Source organism: Barbus barbus (assembly GCF_936440315.1).
Source record: "Barbus barbus genome assembly, chromosome: 28".
Taxonomy (NCBI): Eukaryota; Metazoa; Chordata; class Actinopteri; order Cypriniformes; family Cyprinidae; genus Barbus; species Barbus barbus.
The window spans coordinates 16,266,926-16,286,624 of NC_136756.1; the positions used below are offsets into that span (position 1 = coordinate 16,266,926).

The 19,699-nt window shown below is 37.7% G+C and overlaps 2 protein-coding genes across 4 annotated transcripts; one reads left to right on the plus strand and one right to left on the minus strand.

The window, feature by feature from the left end:
* Positions 1 to 386: 386 nt before the first annotated feature.
* On the minus strand, positions 387 to 9,948 carry LOC306847859 (tyrosine-protein phosphatase non-receptor type 1-like). Of its 2 annotated transcripts, XM_079382055.1 has the most exons (11): positions 9,877 to 9,948; positions 9,667 to 9,760; positions 9,161 to 9,251; positions 8,641 to 8,741; positions 6,545 to 6,661; positions 4,934 to 5,032; positions 4,650 to 4,787; positions 4,196 to 4,405; positions 3,229 to 3,390; positions 2,711 to 2,889; positions 387 to 2,628 (listed from the first exon to the last, which is right to left on the minus strand). In XM_079382055.1, exons 5-11 carry the CDS (start codon positions 6,548 to 6,550, stop codon positions 2,361 to 2,363), a joined length of 1,062 nt encoding a protein of 353 aa, XP_079238181.1. In that variant the 5' UTR covers positions 6,551 to 6,661; positions 8,641 to 8,741; positions 9,161 to 9,251; positions 9,667 to 9,760; positions 9,877 to 9,948; the 3' UTR covers positions 387 to 2,360. The 2 variants fall into 2 exon arrangements, with proteins under 2 accessions (XP_079238181.1, XP_079238180.1); XM_079382054.1 differs by lacking the exon at positions 6,545 to 6,661 and having other exon boundaries at positions 9,877 to 9,928.
* Positions 9,949 to 12,434: 2,486 nt separating this feature from the next.
* On the plus strand, positions 12,435 to 18,128 carry LOC306847860 (adiponectin receptor protein 1-like). Of its 2 annotated transcripts, XM_079382057.1 has the most exons (8): positions 12,435 to 12,722; positions 13,403 to 13,595; positions 13,714 to 13,824; positions 14,990 to 15,161; positions 15,953 to 16,139; positions 16,645 to 16,832; positions 16,917 to 17,110; positions 17,433 to 18,128. In XM_079382057.1, exons 2-8 carry the CDS (start codon positions 13,464 to 13,466, stop codon positions 17,559 to 17,561), a joined length of 1,113 nt encoding a protein of 370 aa, XP_079238183.1. In that variant the 5' UTR covers positions 12,435 to 12,722; positions 13,403 to 13,463; the 3' UTR covers positions 17,562 to 18,128. The 2 variants fall into 2 exon arrangements, with proteins under 2 accessions (XP_079238183.1, XP_079238182.1); XM_079382056.1 differs by having other exon boundaries at positions 16,645 to 17,110.
* Positions 18,129 to 19,699: the final 1,571 nt, after the last annotated feature.

The following is a 19,699-nucleotide window of genomic DNA, read 5'->3' on the forward strand; positions in this document are numbered from 1 at the left end:
AGTAGCTGGGGGGCTCAGCGTAATTTGGCACTATAACACTAAGAACCTGGTTCACCTTTTTTTGGTCTCAGGACAGTCTGGCCAGAGGTTTGGAAGTCCCTGGCTGTCTGGGACCTGCATACATTTTCTTAGAATTTAAATGTGGTATCAAATGTGATCTTGAACTAAATAGTAAGAGGATGATGAAACTGCACATGAAACAAGCTGAAACTACACGTACATCACAGATTTGAGTCTGTAATCTATTATTTAGATTAACTTTACAATTATAACACTCACAGAGAGCTTTCATTCATATTAAAGTTCTCAATATGAGATTTTATAAAAATCGGAAAAACTTCTCTCATCATGACCTGATGGAATAAGAACAAACTCAAAAACAGAAGAATCAGAGATTTATATGTTTATTACCACAGCGCCTGCTTTGTATTGTCCAAAAAATAAAATTTCAAATGTCAAGACATCCAACTGGAACAAAGCACATACCTTTATTACAAAAAAACAAACAAACAAAAAAAACGGATAAATCAACATTAAAAAGAACACAACAGAATGGGGGGAAAGAAATTCTTAAGCCTCCTATACAAAGGCCAAGGCAGTCTGATGTCTACCAGGCCAAAGATAACTGAAAGAAGACAAACAATGACACAGACAAATAAATTTCTCTATATATGTGTGTGTAAATAAAGCCGGCAAGAAGAGAGACTTTACATTCTGTGATCCAGCAATGGGACCGGATTCTGACAGTCACTACAATGAATGGTGGCACTCTGTTACAACAGAACCTTCAAACCAAACATCAACAGCTTCAGTGTGTGAAACATTGAACCTCTAAAAACCACCTAGCGACCCAAAAATTGCCATTCTGGACTGGTCAAGCAACAGTCAGTCAAAGAGTCACCACACAATGTCACAATTAAAAGCACTTCAGGCCTCAATACAGAAGAGGCTTCTTTTTTTTTGAGGTTACCGCATTAGACTTGTTCACACATTGTTCAAAAGTAACAGTTCTACAGCATGGTTTGATTCGAAGGAAATGTTTAAGCCCGTCTGCTGTTAATCTCTCTCAATAATAATTGCTATGACAATAATATAATAAAACAGTAAAACACAAAGACAGCTCACTGTCACTGGACGTTCCTCTCTTTGCATTCATTCAGTGCTGGTGTTTTGTTTTTTACATTAATTCTGACCTCCTGCACTCAACGCACACCATTTAGGTCATGTGACAAGGGCCAGAAGCATGAATGTATCTGTATTGCAGCAGGAAAAAAGGTAAAAAATAAAAATCATACCCTGTCCCATGAGTCACTGTCCTCTAAAGGGGAATACAAGTGAAAAATCTCATACTTAATACTGCCACCTGCTGCCACATTTTTGTTGTAACAATCAATCAGTCAGGTTAACTTGCTTTACCTTGATTTCCAGAGCTGGCATTAAGTGAAAATTTTGCCACGAAAATCCATGAGGTCTAGTAAGAATGCTTGCCTGATTTGAAGTGATTTTAGTCTTTCAGTTTGATGAAAAATGAAATGTGAGTTCTGGATAAACTAAATGGCCGTAGCAGGACCTCTGGAGAACCAGCTGATCCTTTAGAAGGGATCTAACTGAGGTTTGTTCTGAAAGTGGCATCCTGCTCCAGCATTTTAAATGGTCTGATTTGACAAAGGGAAAGAATGAACGAACGAGAGGTCGGTGCATCAGATCTTTTTTCCTTATACAGACAAAGTGCCAGTGTCACCTTTGGGGTATAAACTAAAGCTGGAAAAAAACAAAAAGAAAAGAAAAAGCTTTTGGGATGTTTTCTGCTGTGACAGTAGCCTAACAGAGCACTTGATGGGATCAGACATCCCTGACTACTCATGATCTCCCTTTTCTCCAAAACACACAAATACAAACAGGGTTTCAATCATGTACAGCAGATTTGTGTTTTCAGCATGTATAAGAGAAGCTCACCTTCTGTGCAGCTCCTTCTGAGACTTAAAAAAAATGATAGAGATACATACACACACACACAAAAAGTTCCCTTACTTACTGCAGCAATAACAGAGTCTTTTGGATTATCTTTTACCTGTGTTTAACGTTTGGGTAGCAACACCTGAATTGTGAGGCCCTGAGGTTTTAAACGGACACACATTTATTAGACTGTGTGTAAGAGTGTGTGTGTATGTAGAGGGAGGCAACAGCAGTTTGGCTAAGAAAAGTCTCTGAAACTTTTTCCCAAAGACATTCGGAGAGAGTGAGATGGGCCCAGCTGAGAGAGACAGGTCCAGCTGAGAAAGTGTGAGTGTCTGTGTGTGTCTCTCTTTTTCTTTTTCCGCCAACAGCCAGCACATGGAGGGATAGAGAAAGAGACGGAATCAGTGGAAATAGGTGCGGTAACAGGCATAACCACCTACAGCCAGTACCGTGCACATAAACACACTGGTCAGCAGGGGGCTCCACGCTCCATTGGCAGCAACAGGAGTCGCCTCCTCCATGGGAGTCTTGGGCGGAGACCGTGCAGGTTTGGGAGGGGCTTCTCTTGGAACAACTGGGTCATCGGGTTCGCTTAACAACGCCGTCGCTCCGACCTCACCGACTGCCCGTTTGCGAAGCTCTGACCCGTCTGTGAATGTCTGGGGCGCACTGTAAATACACAACGACAAAATGTTTGTATGTGGCTGCTGGATGGGTACCACTAGAAAGAGAGAGATACTGAGAGTCTGACCTGTTTGCACAGATTTCTACGCTGTTTTTTACTATCTCACTAAAGAAGTGGGTGGTGTCAGAGTTCACCAGGTCACCTTTGCCGTTAGGTGGGTCTATTCGGGGCCGTGGTCTGGGAGGAGGAGGAGGAGTTAATTGAGGGGGGAGATCCTCCTCATTTGATAACTCCTTCCAGAACTCCTACTCACACATGAACACAAGTATATTACACTGATCGATACAACCTACTAAAGGTGGGTGGAATGAACAAAATGTTTTATCACAGCAATAAATTACATTTTAAAATATATTATAATATAAAACAGTTATTTGAAATTGTAAATATTTCATAATATTACTGTTTGAAAGTATATTTGATCAAATAAACGCAGCATTGGTGAGCGTATTTAAGAAACTTTTAATATTAAGAAAATCTCACCAACCCCAAATGTTTTAATGGTATATATACAGTCATTCTGCTCAGCTCTAATACCTCAGCAGAGCATCCAAAAATTGGTTCTTTAACATGACTTTCATTACCTGTACAGACGTGTCTCCCATTATGTACTTGGCACCCTCTATGACAGCGAGGTAAGAGAAACGCAGCTGGTCAGCTGTCTGGATCAGACCCATGCGGTATCGCCGCATTTCCAGCAAGACCTCCTGGATGCGTACTGATGCTGGATCTTTCCTCTGAGACATCTGAGAACACACATAACTGTTGTTTAGGAGGGGTCTTTTTTTTACTGAGTTGTAAATAAAATCAAGACCACATCTGCCGGTGCTGATCATGAGAAATCCAGACATCCAGTGATTCTTTGATTCAGATAAATCTCATAAATATACTGCTGCATCTCAATGTATTGATACTTTTATAATATTTATAAATCATTTACACTACCATTTAAACATTTGGGGTTGATAAGGCTGCATTTATTTGTCAACTGTTTTCTATTTTAATATATTTTAAAATGTAGTTTATTCCTGTGATGCAAAGCTGAATTTTTAGCAGCCTTTACTCCAGTTTTCAGTGTCACGTGATCTTTCAGAAACCATTCTAATATGCTGATCTGCAGCTCAATTCACATTCTTGAGATCATTAATGTTAGAAACACTAGTGCTTCTTTTTTAGAGGAAATCGTGATGCTTTTCAGGATTCTTTGATGAATACAAAGTTCAAAAGAACAGCATGTTTGATACCATTTTTGTAACATAAATATCTGTCACTTTTGATCAAATGAACATATTTGATGAATAAAATAATTACTGACCTCAACCTTTTGAACCATAGAGTATATTTTATTTTTGAAATAAAGTAGTGCTGTGGTACCAATAATCTTGAAATTTTATCTGCCAAATGCATTAATGTCAATGTCATGATTCTTGAAATTTAATCATATAAACCAATATGCTATTGTACAAGCTCTATTATTTACAAAGATTAAATATTAACCAGCACTTTTGTCCGGCAGATCTGGCATTACATACAAGCGGTGAGTCCTCTCACCAGTAGAAGGCAGGTGTCTACAAGGCAGAACGTTCCAGAGCGGCCAATACCAGCGCTGCAGTGAACCACGACAGGACCATGCTCTAGACTCAGACAGCCCGACTCACGCACTTTGAACAGGAAGTTGAGAAAAGATGCAGGCGACTCTGGCACGCCAAAATCTGGCCATGTGGTGTAGTGGAAATGAAGAATCTCCCGTGTTTCCTCTGTCTTTAAACACACGTGACAACACCATTAACCACCAGGAGCATGTGTTTGTCAGAAATAAACCTCTGGCATCTGCAATATCCTGAAACTGTTGAGTGAAGAAGCTCTGAACAAAACATTAAGAACAGGCAACGTATTTTGTTGAAATACAAAAATTTTAGCTAAATAGAAGAAAGTGACTAAAGGAGGACTATATAAAACCTCAAAGAAAGACTGGATGAGATAAAAGAAAGATCAAGTGTCTCACCGACAGATTTTCCAGCTCCAGCTGTCGTACGGTGTAGTACGATTTCACATCCTCTGAGATCAGAGTAAGTCTGAAATTTGTGTCTTCAAAAACAGCCTCCCTCTCCTCTCGCTGAGGCCAATACTGAGCACACTTTATCTGTACATACACACACTTCTTCATTATAACCACACAACACAAACCTCACACACACTCCATATGCATGCTAGAAGCATTCCAGGCAGGTATTCAAAGTGAGTCTGTGTATCCATGTGGCAAATACAGGTACTGCGTGTTTCTCTCACCGAGCCTTTCTCTATAACACGATTCAGCATCACGACTCCTCGGCAGCGCTGCTCCCACACCATCTCCCAGAAATGACCACAGGTGTTTGGTAACGGACCCTAAACACAACACAATCTTTAAAACAAGCACATGCCGTATATTGTATTAATAATACCTTTTAAACATGCATAAAATAAATTTGTCCTGCAACAGGGTTTATAAGAGTAAGCAGCGCCATTAACAGCCATTCAATACTTTGGTAAGATTTCTTTATTGTTTTACATTTATTTAATCAAAAATACTGTAAATGTAGTTTATTCTTCTGATGGCCATGCTGAATTTTCAGCAGCCATTACTCTAGTATTCAGTGTCAAGAAACATTTATTATCATCAAATGTTTTAGACAGTTGTGCTGCTTTATTTTTGTGGAAACCATGACACTTTTTTCAGGATTGTTTGAATAGACCGTTCAAAAGAACAACATTTATTTGAAATAGAAAACATTTGTAACATTACAATGACCTTTACTGTAATTTTAATCAATTTCATGCATCCTTGCTGATTAAAGTATTAATTTTAGGCCCGGTTTGACAGACAAGGCTTAGACTAAACCAGGATTAGGCCATAGTTCAATTAGGACATTTAAGTCATTTTTATAAACATGCCTTAGAAAAAAGCATTACTGGTGTTCATCTTAAGACAAAACAAAGGCACTGACATGTTTTAAGATCAGTCGGTGCAAGTTTCTTTCAGTTGAAATAGCTCAGATTTACATTTTAGTCTAGGACTAGGCTTAAGCCTTGTCTGTGAAACAAGAAAAACATAAATATTAAATGGAAGTTGTACTTTTATTACAAGTCATACTTTTTTATAATAAATATTAAACACAACAGAGAGCATCTGTACATATAAAACAACAACTCTTAATTTATATCTAGCTAATTGAGGCATAATGATATTGGAATATAATAGCAAAGATGCAAAATGTAGGCTGAGGTAAATAATGTTAAGCTGTTATCAGTTTATGAAACAGAAGCTTATTTTTATTACAAAAATATATACCCAGGAAAGTTATTTTTACTGATCTGACCAGAGGTGTATTTCCCAAAAGCAACTAAGGTCACAAGTTCTGTCGTTACAATACAAATAGAGTTCAATGGAAATAACGACCATAGTTAGCGAACAAAGGCTTTGAGAAAAGCACCTCTGATTTGTGCCACAAAACCCCATGTTGCATTTGTTCCCCCTCCACCCCCAAAACGTGATCGATTTTAACCCTTTGATGCGTCAAGCTTTGTCTGGCGCTGAGCCAGAGAAATACGAGCTCAGACATTTTTTTTTTTAAAAGATGCACTGTGCGCTATTCATATTTCATAACTGTTCAGTGTTTTCAACCAAATGCAGTTTATTTTATGTTTCAGACATTTAAATACACTTCAGTTAAGTAAAATAAAAAAGACATTTAGTTTGTTAAATAGGCTACACACTGATTTCTATGGAAAGCGGCAATAACAATCTTTTCAATTAATGGACGACTCAACAACACAGAGACAATTATTCCTATCAAATACATATTGTGTAGGTTACTATAAAATTTACTCTGTTTTTCTCCCAGCTAACTGACCACTTACTTTCATGTATTTCGGGAGAAATAGGTGAATTTACGTGATGTTAATCCGACAGATCCACACGGCAGCGTCCGGCGCATATTATCAACATGGTCATTATTGTGCCTGCATGACACGTCACTATGGAAATAATAAAATGATATGTATAGAATATTTAATTATTTAATATTGCACTTTTGTATAATTGCCACTGTCCACTGACATATATCACGAACATAAAATAAAATAAACGGTCATTTCATGTAAACTACTCTTGAGGGCCCTCTGGTGGCCACGGGGGCCCTAAGCAGCCGCTTAGTTCCCTTATGCCTTGGGACGGCTCTGGTTGAAACGGCTCAGACTTACATTTTAGTCTAGGACTAGGCTTAAGCCTTGTCTGTGAAACTGGGGGTTAAAGTATTACAATTTAAGTGAGATTAATTTTTTTATTAAATCATATACAATGTACTACGGAGCCGTTGAATGCTTGAATCTGATTGGCTGACGAAGGTGTGCAATTATTTTCAGGGAAACGCACAGCAAATGTAGTTCCAGACAGCTCTTGACCACATTACATGTCCATATGACTTCGCCAAATGATTGAGTTATTTCAAAGGTCCTTACAGCCTAAAACAGCAAAAGAACCAAAACCCACAAAGACACTGACCAAACAAATATAGTAAACAATATGAAATTAATAAAATCAATTTTTAAATTCTATTAAAATAATTTGGTATTTGAAGTTCGAATTTGGTATTTTAAATTTTACTCAAGAGTGGAAACTCCTGCACTCTAATGACCTTTTTCGGACCTTTCCACGTAGTAAATCACACATTTGAGCAGGCATGAGGTACATGACAAGCTGGCAGTGCTCTGACTGAACGAGGCCGGCAGAGGCAAGTCTGCTGCCGCCTCAGAGCATCAGTGCACTAATTCATCTGTACAATAAAGAAACATGTCATACTGATGCAACTCCAGATTTCACAACATTTCCCAGTGTTCTCTCCAGACACAGGAGAGGGAAAATCTCTCTGGCAGATGCCACGAGTGTCCAAATGGAACGTCACCACAAAATATCAGTGCGTGATGTCGGCTGGGATGTTGGCAACCTAATAGATGCGTAATACAAACGTCAGGATGGGGGGTCTCTAAACAGAAAGTTTCCCTATTACTTGCTTAACCTAATATTGTTCTAGTGTAGCTAGCCTTTTTGTCTTATGTATACCCGAAGTCCCACCCGAAACAAACCAGGAATATTAACTCGTAACTCATATTATACTGGATCATTTAGCACTAATATAATTAAAATGGCTGATTTTGCAATGGTTCACTTTTAAACTGTAAAGCACTTTTTAAAAAATCTGTTATTGATTGCTGTTGATATACTTTGATTGGCTAACAGAGCTAATGTGACACAAAAGAAAAAGGAAAGCATTTAATTTTGTTTGGTTTCAAATTTTAATAGTGGCCAAGCAATGTTGTGGGCCCTGTGAATTTTAGTGATGGCCCCAAGGAAATGAATAAAGAAGTCTACCTTTGTCCAGGTTTACCTGGTGTGAAATCTTTGTTCTAAAACACGTCGGCTAAAAATAAATGTCTAGATAACAAGACAAATATTTGTTGTGAAAATTCAGCATGATAAGCATTTTAATTTGAATGAACGACTGTTAATGCATCTGTTCAGACAGACACAAACATTTGCATGTCATTTATGTGACAGGTTTCTTTTTTTACAGAAAAGAGTTCTTATCTCTCTTATCTATTGCACTGCAAAGAAAACTAACCAACCATCAAGATTAGCTCTTTTCTAAAAGCGCCACCTACTGTCAGAGAATGATTGCACATTTTCTTTCAGCTTGTCAGCCATTTTTAAGCCTTGATCTGAACAGACAGAACACATGTGAAAATTGCACCAAACATTTTGTTGATGTGAAGAGGCTTTAATATTGCAAGAAAACTTGACAAGAGATTTTTCCCAGGATATATGCTCCTGCTATTATGCCAATGAACTCTTCAGTTCCTTTATTCTGTCTGTATCATCCTCAGATGTGTCAGATGGTGTGCAGGTGCAGATAAATCATCAGATTCAGAAGATGCAGGTCTAAGTGCAAGTGTGTCACCTGAGTTAGTATGTAGTTTCTCTGAGCTTCATCTACTGAGATCAGGCTGGCATTGATGTAGTCATTACTGCCAATCTGTAGACGAATACGGCTGTGGTCAACTGTGAAAAGAGAGAGAGCAATTAAGCTGTGAGGCGCATCACCCATGATGCTTTGCAAGTTCAGTGGTGGAACGACTCTTTTTCAGGTCCCGTTCTCAGTTCCCCACAAGAGAGAAAAACACTTCCCTGATGAAAATGCTCAGTTGAAACCGATAAAACACAGTGTCATTCATTTAATGTGGTGTTTTGTGAGCTGAGGACCTTTTCAGGTTGTTGTGGAAAAAGAAAAAGACTCAGAGAGAGAGAGGAAACCACAACAGCACTGCTCTTTAAAGTCTTTGTGACCGAAGAGTTAAAAAAGGGAGAGAAAAAAAGACATGACATCTTCAGTGTGAAATGACTTTAACAGCTTGCTGATAACAGGCCTCCTTCCGTTAGGTGTCACTGACTGTGTCAAACAGGGGAAGCGGCACACTTACACGGACTGACGTCTCTGTAGCGATTACGGCTTCTGTTTTCTGGAAGTTTGGCGATCTTGCATGGTAGGTCACTGGACTGCTGCTTAATCTCCTACAGTAAAACAGAAGTCTATGAGATGAAAATGCTTCTTACTGTAAGTGAAACAAATGTGTGACAAATGGTTCGGTGGGGAGAAACTATAAGGCACACAGTTGTGGGGACCACCAGCATCCAGTTAATGATGCCATTCATCCATCACTGTCATCAAAAACTGCAAGTGAGCCAGATTAGTAGATAAAAGTGTCAAACCGACTAATAATAGACTCCCTCTCATAAAAGACGAACTCATCTGTATATTGGTCACTCTATGGAACTTGTTATATCATATATTCTGTGAGTTAGAGAAGAAGCAGCGCAATCTGAGTTGTCAAAAATAAACATCACAAAACAAACTTCGCTTTGGATTGTTATGAATATTTAGAACATCATAATCAAGTATGGAGCAGAATCAGTCCTTTATCGTTACCTGGTAAACGGCGTTCCAGTTCCCGAGCTCATCGATTTCCCGAAACTCGGTTTCCATTGCCGCGTGTGCTCCGCGTCGCTCGATAGATGACCCCCTGACAATACAATTAGTTATAAAGTCGATGTCGAATCACATGAAAAAAATGACTTTTAAAGTCTGCTTTAATTTTCTAACAGAACGTTTCTAATAGTACTGTTGTGTCGCTCTTACCGGAAACACGCTGCTCGCTCCTCCCGTAGCACGGCTCTCGGCTGTCCGCAGTGATCACGCCCCTCTTTTCTCACATTGACCAATGAAATTCCGTGATTGGCCATGAACTCCCGGCAAAGGCCAATCAGCGCAACGTAGTGGGGCGTGGCAAACCCTTCGGCCAATCCTATTACGGAGCGTTTCCTCTTTATTATTGTGGGCTTTGTAGTTTTATTTTGTAGTTCGAGGAGTTTACGCAATACGCATGTGTGTATTGAGGTTTGAAGCATGAAGTAAAATGGCTCATAATTTCAGTTAAAACTTTGCAGTTAAATGTTATATTTTGTACATCTACATTTCTAAATTATATATGAGATTTTGTGAATTTAGGCTTAATTTATTGTGTATTGGCAATATGTATTATTTTTTTGTATTTTGAGGGGATTTCATTGTACTAGACAATATTCGCCTCTAAATAATCAGATATTAGAAGACTGCAGCGGACTGTTAGGACAGCTGAAAGGTTTATTGGTGTCCACCTGCCTAGCCTTCAGGACTAAGTTACTACTCTAGAGTGAAGAAACGGTCAGGTAACATCATCACAGACCCCTCTTACCCCGGACACAACCTGTTTGCACGTCTCCCCTCAATCAGACACTACAGATCTCTGTGCACTAGAACATCTAGGCATAAAAACTGTTTTTCCCCCATGCCATCTCCAGCCTAAACAGCTAACACAGGAATAATTACCTGTGTTCTGTAATTCATTCTCCATCTCTAATTGTCGCCTCTCTCAAGTACTATGTAAATACATATGCATATTTTCTATACAGCTGTATATAGAGAGTAAATAGTGCACAAATCTGTACATAAATCTTCTGTTCCACATTCAAACACATTATTATTTATTGTTAAGTCTTATTTAAATGTTTCTGTTCTCATGTCAGATATGTATGTATGCATGTATGTACCAAGAGCTCCTTAAAAACCACAACAAATTCCTTGTGTGTTTGAGCACACTTGGCGAATAAAGCTGATTCTGATCATGCACCTTGCATTTCGATATAAAATAATACAAAGATTATATCAAATATTTCATATTATTTTAATCAATACAGTGTTTTCCTGTCAATTTAACAGACTGACAAGCTCTTTTTGCACTACACACATATCTGCACAGTTTTTGTTTTATTTAACTGGTTTGCACTCTATCTATTCTGCCATGTGCCTTTTGCCACTTTATCTATCTTTTTTATTTTTCTACAATGTCCTCAGACTGACAAGCTCTTTTTGCACTATACATATATCTGCACAGTTTTGGTTTATTTAACTGGTTTGCACTCCATCTATTCTGCCATGTGCCTTATGTCACTTTATCTATCTTTTTTTTATTTTAATTTTTCTACAATGTTCTCAGATTGATAAGCTCTTTTTGCACTACAAATATATCTGCACAGTTTTGTTTTTATTTAACTGGTTTGCACTATCTGCCATGCGCCTTATGCCACTTTATCTATTTCTTTATTTTTTTTCTACAATGTCCTTACTTGTATAGCTATAGAGTTGTATGTACATATGTTTAAACCGTATTATCTGTATTTGAACGTGTTTAATGTTAACTGTTAACACCAAGGGTCTGAGGGTAACGCAATTTCAATTCTCTGTATGTATGTGCTGTACATGTGGAAGAATTGACAATAAAGCAGACTTGACTTGACTTGACTTAATTTAAAAACAGAGCTGAACGCTCCCAATGCATTGGAAGGCATATTGGTGCCACCTGATGCGAGAAATTAAGAAAATCATATACAAAACCATGGTATAACCACTAGATTCCCTATATATATATAAAATTGGACTGTGTATCTCCATTTGCTCATGAGAGTATTTTCAGAGATGATTACTTACTTTAAGTTTTCTACTTGTATATATATTAAGACATTATCAAAGATTTAGTAGATTAAAATTAGTAGATTGTACTCCCTGAAAATTCTCTCTTTTCTATTCATCTTGTAAAGAAGTATTTTTTAGACCATTTAGCTTTTTATAATCAAATCATGTGTACGATTTTTTGTGTGTTCATATAGCAAGTGTCCGCCAAACTTTGTACCATTCAAACACACAAACAAACAAACAAATAGATAAATAAATACCCCCCTCCCCCCATATACAGAATAATGATCAATGTGCATGTGCATATTGGTCAGTGGTTGAATTAATGTATAAAAATAGAACTGAATATTATAACAAGTATAGGTCAACATGCTGATAAAAATCTGCTTCTACAAAAACATTTAGAGGTTTCTTAGAACATTAGGATGATTATTACGGGGTTTTCTGGTAAATTGATGCAAAGTGCAGTAATCATTAGCATAAATATAATAATTTGGAAGATGATTTCCAGGTTTTTATAGTAAATGTTTGCATGATGTGACTAAATGTCTTGAATCTGACCCGTTATTTCAGCTTCACATCCACAAGATAAGCCTGTTTAACATAAACATTACAGTATTTGAATGCTTTTCCGTTTGCACAACATTTTTCCGTCTCACTTTCCTAATAAAGAATATATCTGATCCGCCACACGTCCACTCACTCACTCACAGCCGTGGGTCAAACCGGTTCCAGTACCACGTGTTCTTCCTTCTCTGAAGAGGGACAGAGCGTACCTACACTGCCTCCGCGAGCTGACATAGCGTGCTGTAGATCAGATTGTTTTAATCTGTGTCAATTAAGTTATTTGTTTTATAATTTGCTAGTGAACTGAACCGCCTGGTTCTACAGGTTTCATATATAGACTCATAGCGACCAGACGGCGAGCAGCAGCTGGTAAACTCGCACGAACTGATCTCTGCCTGTCCAGCCAGGTAACGTATGAACACCGAGCTCTTATATTATTAACTCTAGTCGGTAATATTAATCTGTGAAATGTGATGAAAGTAACTGTTTATTTTTTAAATTAACGATCAAATCAAACAATAAGGAAGTGCATTAGCATTTATGCTAGTGTCATCATCCGGTTTGGCTAAACCGATTCAGTTCAGTCATATAACAGCGATGTTACACGCCGTATAATAATACAAACACAGAACGTTTAGCAGAACGTTTCTCGACGTGAGAATCCAAGGATGTTTTTTTTTTTTATTATTATTTTTTAAAAATGGTTTAATTATTTTTTGGTTGGCCTGTAAGCACGCTAAGTTAAGAGGATGTAAACCTTTTAACGCTATGGAAACTGGAGCAGCCTGACCAGATATGAGCAGAAAAACAACTGATCATACTATAACCGATTGCACGAATACAATTCAAGTTAAAACAGATATTTTTGACCTAGTTTACATTTAATCAAATCAGTATCAGAAATTAGCTTAAGGGGCCCCATGGAATTTTTTTAGGGGCTTTTGCACACAATTATTATTAATCAACCAATTAAATATGGTAAGAATGGAATATTATGAAATCTATGTTAGGTCCATCTTTACTACGTACATGGCTAATGTTGTTAACAGCAATGTGTTAATCTGTACTTTTTATGCGTCTTCATCAGGCCCAGATTGTGAACTGTGGAACAAGGTGGAAACTCTGGGGCGTTTTAGGTTTGCCTCCTCATGACAACGTGTCACCAAGGTGACTGTGGCTCCAACAGTGATGCCGAGCGGCGCACCTCTGATGATGAGGACGCAGAGCTCACTGAGCTTGGGCCGCTCCTGACAAATACAGCAGAAGCAGAGAAATCAAGAGTGAGTTGTGAGGGAAAATATAACAATATAGTTTGGGGTCAGTAGTAGTAGAGTGAGGAACGAAGAACTAAACTTACTAAAAGCTATAAGATAATTAGTAGCATGATTGTTGTTGCAGGGTGCGTCAGCATTTCCGGATGAGGATGAAGAAGAAGAAAATTTGCGGGTGTTTACACTGCCCATGCAGGCACAACATGCCATGGAGAAGATGGAGGAATTTGTACACAAGGTAATAAATATTCATCCTTAACTGTCCTGGAACTACTATTGATGTATTTTCAAAAATGCCATATATTTAATTAATCATAATGTTCATATTTTAGATTGATTGTAACTTAAATGTGGCCTATTTCTAGTCTGAGCTGTTTGTGTCAAAGGGCACCTATTATGCCCCTTTTTTACAATGTACAGTATAAGTTTCAGGTGTCTCCAGAATGTGTCTGTGAAATTTCAGCTCAAAATAGCCCACAAATAATTTATTATATAATTAAAAAAATGCCTGTTTTGAGTGGAAGCCGAAATACGCTGTTTTTATGTATGTCTCTTTAAATGCAAATGAGCTGCTGCTCCCTGCTCCCTTTTCCAGAATAGGGCTGTGCCTTTACAGTTCTTACATTAGAAACTCTGTTAAAAATATTTGTTTGGTTTTGATTATCATGTCTATCACACTGAAATCATGCGTTTTAAATCCATATCAGTTTAAACTTGATATATGTTTTTTTGAGCGCACACATCTGAAGCATGTGCACAGAAAGCACTTGCCACAAGGCATGTGAGTACTAAAGTTCTCTTTCATATCTTATTGCTCTTAAACTGTCAAATACACACAAGTTTGTTAAAAACACACGAGTTACAAAAACACAGTCGGTTATGTCTGTGAAGGTAAACAGCTGGGAAAGAAATCACATGTTTATTAGATCTGTGTATTAAGTGACAGCCGTGTAATATACAGTACCTACTGCTGTCTACGTTGTTAATATGAGCAAACAATAAAATAAAAACAGTAAGTCACTCACTTCTCTTGAATGAATAATTTCTGTAGCACTAATAGACATTTCTTACTAGAATCCTGCTTTTAAATGCTCTAACGTGTATATAAACATGCCGGATTGTGTGTGGCTCACTCAGGGTGGGGTCTCTGCTAATACGGCAGTGTCTGTCAACAGTTATGGGCGGGGCCTGTAAAATGTGACATTACATTTGACACATTCTGCAAACGGCATGTTGTGAGATGCTGCTTATGATTTACGGGGATAAAAAAAAAAAAGAGCAAGTGAATTTTTATCATAATAGGGTGATTGTGCACACACGCTGCCAACACACATTTATGTTCAAACAGCAAGTAAAAGTGCATAATGGGTGCCCTTTAAAGCAAAGTCTTTTACTATTACCAGGTATGGGAAGGACGTTGGCGAGTTATTCCATACCATCTCCTCCCTGACTGGCTAAAGGACAATGATTACCTGCTGCAAGGACACCGCCCACCCATGCCGTCCTTCCGTGCCTGTTTTGGGAGCATCTTCAGGATTCACACAGAAACTGGAAACATCTGGACGCACCTGCTGGGTCTGTGCTTGTGATATGTGACAATTGTCATTGTGACATGATAATGCAAAAACGTATACAAAACAAGTATCTCTTGAAATACTACATATCACTGTAGCCTCTATTTGTAAACTGGCTATCAGAAAAGCATACTCCTCAACAGTTTTTATTAAACATTTCCTGTTGTATTATATATACGTTACTGTTCAAAAGTTAGGGATCAAGATTTTTTTTTACGTTTTTGAAAGAAAGCCCAAGCTTGCATTTATTTTGATCAAAAGTATAGTAAAACACTAATACTGTGCAATATTATTACAATTTGAAATAACTGTTTTCTATTTGATATATTTCAATATATTTTCATGTGATGGCAAAGCTGAATTTTCAGTATCATTACTCCAGTCTTTAGTGTCAATTGATCTTTCAGAAATCATTCTAAAATGCTGACTTGTTGCTCAAGAAACATTTCTTATTATTACTATTAATGTTGAAAACAGTTTTTTTCTGCTTATGTTTTTATGGAAACCGTGATAGATTTTTCTGCGCTCTTTGAGTATAGAAAATCTTTTGGAACAATGTAAAAGTCTTTACTGTCACTTTTAAACAGTAGTATGTCATATAACCCCAGTGGCTTTTTAAAAAAGATAAATTGCATGATACCTGTAATGTGATAATTTTGATATATGTGAATCACTGCCCTGAGGATGACACAATGTACACTATATAGACTTCTAATGTCACTCTAACCTGTAATTACGCTTCTGGTATGTAGTTTGAAAGACTAATTAAGCTATTGCAATGTGTCCCTACAGGCTTAATTCTGTTCCTGTTCTTGGGCACACTGACAATGCTGCGGCCAAACGTGTCATTCATGGCGCCCGTGCAGGAGAAGGTGGTGTTTGGGGTGTTCTTCCTGGGTGCAGTTCTTTGTTTGTGCTTCTCCTGGCTTTTTCACACTGTCTACTGCCACTCGGAAAAGGTCTCCAGGACTTTCTCCAAGTAAGCGACACCAGTTTTTATGCTTTTATGCTCATTTTATGAGAGGCACATTAAGTGGCATTGTGTACACTGGCGGCCAAGAATTTGGAATGATTGAGGTTTGAAACTAGTCTTTTATGCTCATCAAGGCTGCATTTATTTAATGAAAAGGAAAATAAAATAACTTTCTACATTATAAAATGTAATTTATTTCTGTAATGGCAAATTAATACTTTTATTTAGCAAGGATGCACTAAATTTGTCAAATGTGACAGTATAAACATTTTTACTTTACAAAAGATTTCTGTTTTAAATGTTGTTCTTTTGAACTTTTAATTCATCAAAGAATCCTGAAAAAATGTATCTCAGTTTCACAACAGTTAAGCAGCACAATAGTTTTAAACACTGATAATAATAATAATAATAGGAAATGTTTTTTTCACCACCAAATCAGCATATTAGAATGATTTCTGAGGGATCATGTGACCTTCAGTAACTTGGGTGTATTTTATTTTTATGCCTGTAGGTTGGATTACTCTGGTATCGCGTTGTTGATCATGGGCTCATTCGTTCCGTGGCTGTACTACTCATTTTACTGCTCTCCTCAGCCGCGGCTCATCTATCTCTCTGTTGTATGTGTGCTGGGTGTCGCTGCTATCATTGTGGCCCAGTGGGACCGATTTGCCACCCCTCGCCACCGGTGCACACGTGCAGGTACCATTCTCACCTGCTTCTCTGAGTATTCCACCTGCCTGATTGATTTCAGATGTTTCTTAAAACATTTTTCCTCCTATTTAGGCGTTTTCCTGGGCCTTGGTCTGAGTGGGCTCATTCCCACAATGCATTTTACCATCGTAGAGGGTTTTGTGAAGGCAACGACAGTGGGTCAGATGGGCTGGTTCTATCTGATGGGTGCCATGTACATTAGTGGAGCAGCACTTTATGCAGCACGGATACCTGAACGCTACTTCCCTGGGAAATGTGACATCTGGGTAAGACTTAACGGAATCTTTCTTGCATGTAGTATTGGAAAGTAGCGTAATAGCATAATATTAATGGAAGTATCCATGGTGTCATCTGTTTCCGGTTATTTTAGCAGTACAAAAACAGTTATGCTTGTTGATGTTTATACTGAGGATATTAATAAATTTTTTTATCATAATCATAAACACAAAGTTTTGTAGCAAAGAGTTTTGATGTTTACAGCACTTTGTTATTCTAATTATTTATCTATAGCGGCTAATAAAATTTTTGCAACTTTTGCATTGCAAAAAAGTTGTGTACTCATGGTCTCTGTCTGTTTTACTTTCACAGTTTCAGTCTCATCAGATATTCCATGTGCTGGTTGTTGCGGCAGCGTTTGTCCATTTTTATGGGATCTCAAACCTGCAGGAGTTCCGCTATGGCCTGGAAGGAGGCTGCACAGATGATACTCTGCTGTAAAGAAAAACAAATCCCTTGAACTTTGGCCAGTGCCTGCTCACTTCACAATGAACCTGGACCCGACACAATGCTGATTTATTCATTTTTATTACCTCGTGAAGGATTTTAACATATATTTGAATAAGATGTTTAATTGTTAAAATGCTTAAAATTCTTGATAAATTAGGTAGTCTTGTGTCTATATTGTTCTTTACTATTTAAGTGCAGCACAGAATTTATTGTTAATCACTGGAATAAATCATAAAGCATTACAGATGTCTTGAGAGGCACTACCTCCTCCAACACTCTTTCTTCTGACTGATCTGTTGGTTTATGGTTCTGTACTTTGTGAGAATTTTAGGGAAAATGCATACGAACATGCTTAGCTCTATTTCCTCAAACATGTTTGCATGATCATTCATTAACATTTGACCTTAAATGCTTAACCTAGAGCTTCAGCAATGGGATTAATGTTGGGACACAAGTTTGTATTTTGTTTGAGTGAATCAGGGTTTCAGTCAAAAATACTTGCACTGGTTTTAGAAGTCAAGATATTTAAAAAGAGCAAAATAAAGATGAAACAACTAGAATTGCTTGCTTTGATCATTAATATTCTTTTTTTTTTTTATTATTATACTGACCTTGTGGTGTGTGTGTGTGTGTATATGTATGTATATATATATATATATATATATCAAAGTTAGAGAGCACTTACTTGGAAATACCTCCCAGTTATTGGTGTTAATTTGGCACCTTGTGCTTTTTTCCTTTATCTGACAAACCCTATTTAACTCGCAGCCTAACTTTCAAGTTTTCACTGACTTTGCAAGATGGTGAGCCATTTTAAAGTGATTCAAATCCTCTGCCAGCAGGTTGTCCAGAAAAACTGGAATAGCAGCTATAGCAAGTTCCTAATGTGATATCTAGAATATTGCATCTTTACAATGTCACTAACTCATTCAAGTTCCAAAGTACCAAAAAGGCTGGTCGTCCACAAAAGACAAATGCACGAGAAGACAGGATGTGGAGAATCTCAATGGGCAATCGGTTCAACAGTGCAGCTGGAATTGCTTGTCAGTTCAGTGCTGAATAGGGTCAGGATCTGTCTTGGCATACAGTGTCTCGACATTGAAAAGAATTTGGACTAAAAGCCCACTCTGCAGTGACCAAACTTCTCATCAGCTAAAAGAATCAAAAGGCTAGGTTAACCTTAGGAGCATGTTGTGTAGACAGAAGAGAACTGGTCCAAAGTTCACTTCAGTGATGAAAGCAAGCTTAACTTTTTTGGGTCCGATGGGAAACATTATGTTTGTCATCAAACTGGGAAAAGACTGAACTCCGAGTGCTTAAAGAAGTCAGTGAAAGGCGGAGGAAGAAGTGTCATGGTTTGGGGGATGCTTTCTGACACAGGAATTGTGCCTCTTATACAGCTACATGGCAGAGTGAATGCAAATGTTCATCACCCAATCAGCAAGCAATTTTCATGCAGCACAATGTCCCCGTCACGCTGCAAAACAGGTAAAGCAGTTCCTTGAAGATGAAAACATTGAAATAGTGAAAAAGTTTGGCTAGAGTCATGAACTGAACCCGACTGAAAATCTCTGCAAAATCCTTGGTGACAAAGTTATAGCTAAGAAACCCACTACAGTCACTGAACTGTGGAAGAGAGTGGACCACGATCACTCCAGAGCAATGTGAGAGACTAGTGATGTCCTGCGGCTGCAGATGTGCTGAAGTCATTCACAACAAGGGCCTGTACACTTCCAACTAATTTTTGACAAATTTTTTTTTTTTTTTGTAATTTTTCTTTGTGGTACAGTCATTGCTGATCTCTTTTTTGTTGAAGTTTGTTGAAGTTGAAGTGTTTTGGCTATTTTGTAAAACACCGTTCTACTAGCATGATATAGCCACAACTAAAATTCCATACAATTTTGAACCTTGAAGATTACATTATTTCTGAAAAAAAAACAGTGTTCTTAAATTGTTCTCTAATTTTGATTTCCACTGTGACACTGTGAGTGTGTGTAGAATAAAAAATATTTTAGGTTTAGTAATTTTAGTATCTCAACTAGTTTAGTTACCAAAGCAACATTTCTGTGTTTTTCAGAAATGAAAAGTTTTTCTTCTAACATTCATAATTTTACCTAATTAGGCCCAAC

Excerpts from the sequence above, each read along its gene's own strand:
- LOC306847859 (XM_079382054.1), bottom strand. The coding sequence starts at position 9,723 with ATGGAAACCGAGTTTCGGGAAATCGATGAGCTCGGGAACTGGAACGCC. Across the intron at positions 8,742-9,160 it reads CTACAGAGACGTCAGTCCGT|TTGACCACAGCCGTATTCGT; the intron begins GTAAGTGTGCCG and ends CTCTTTTCACAG. Across the intron at positions 2,890-3,228 it reads TGGGAGACACGTCTGTACAG|GAGTTCTGGAAGGAGTTATC; the intron begins GTAATGAAAGTC and ends ATGTGTGAGTAG.
- LOC306847860 (XM_079382056.1), top strand. The coding sequence starts at position 13,464 with ATGACAACGTGTCACCAAGGTGACTGTGGCTCCAACAGTGATGCCGAG. Across the intron at positions 15,162-15,952 it reads CATCTGGACGCACCTGCTGG|GCTTAATTCTGTTCCTGTTC; the intron begins GTCTGTGCTTGT and ends GTGTCCCTACAG. Across the intron at positions 16,140-16,644 it reads GTCTCCAGGACTTTCTCCAA|GTTGGATTACTCTGGTATCG; the intron begins GTAAGCGACACC and ends TTATGCCTGTAG.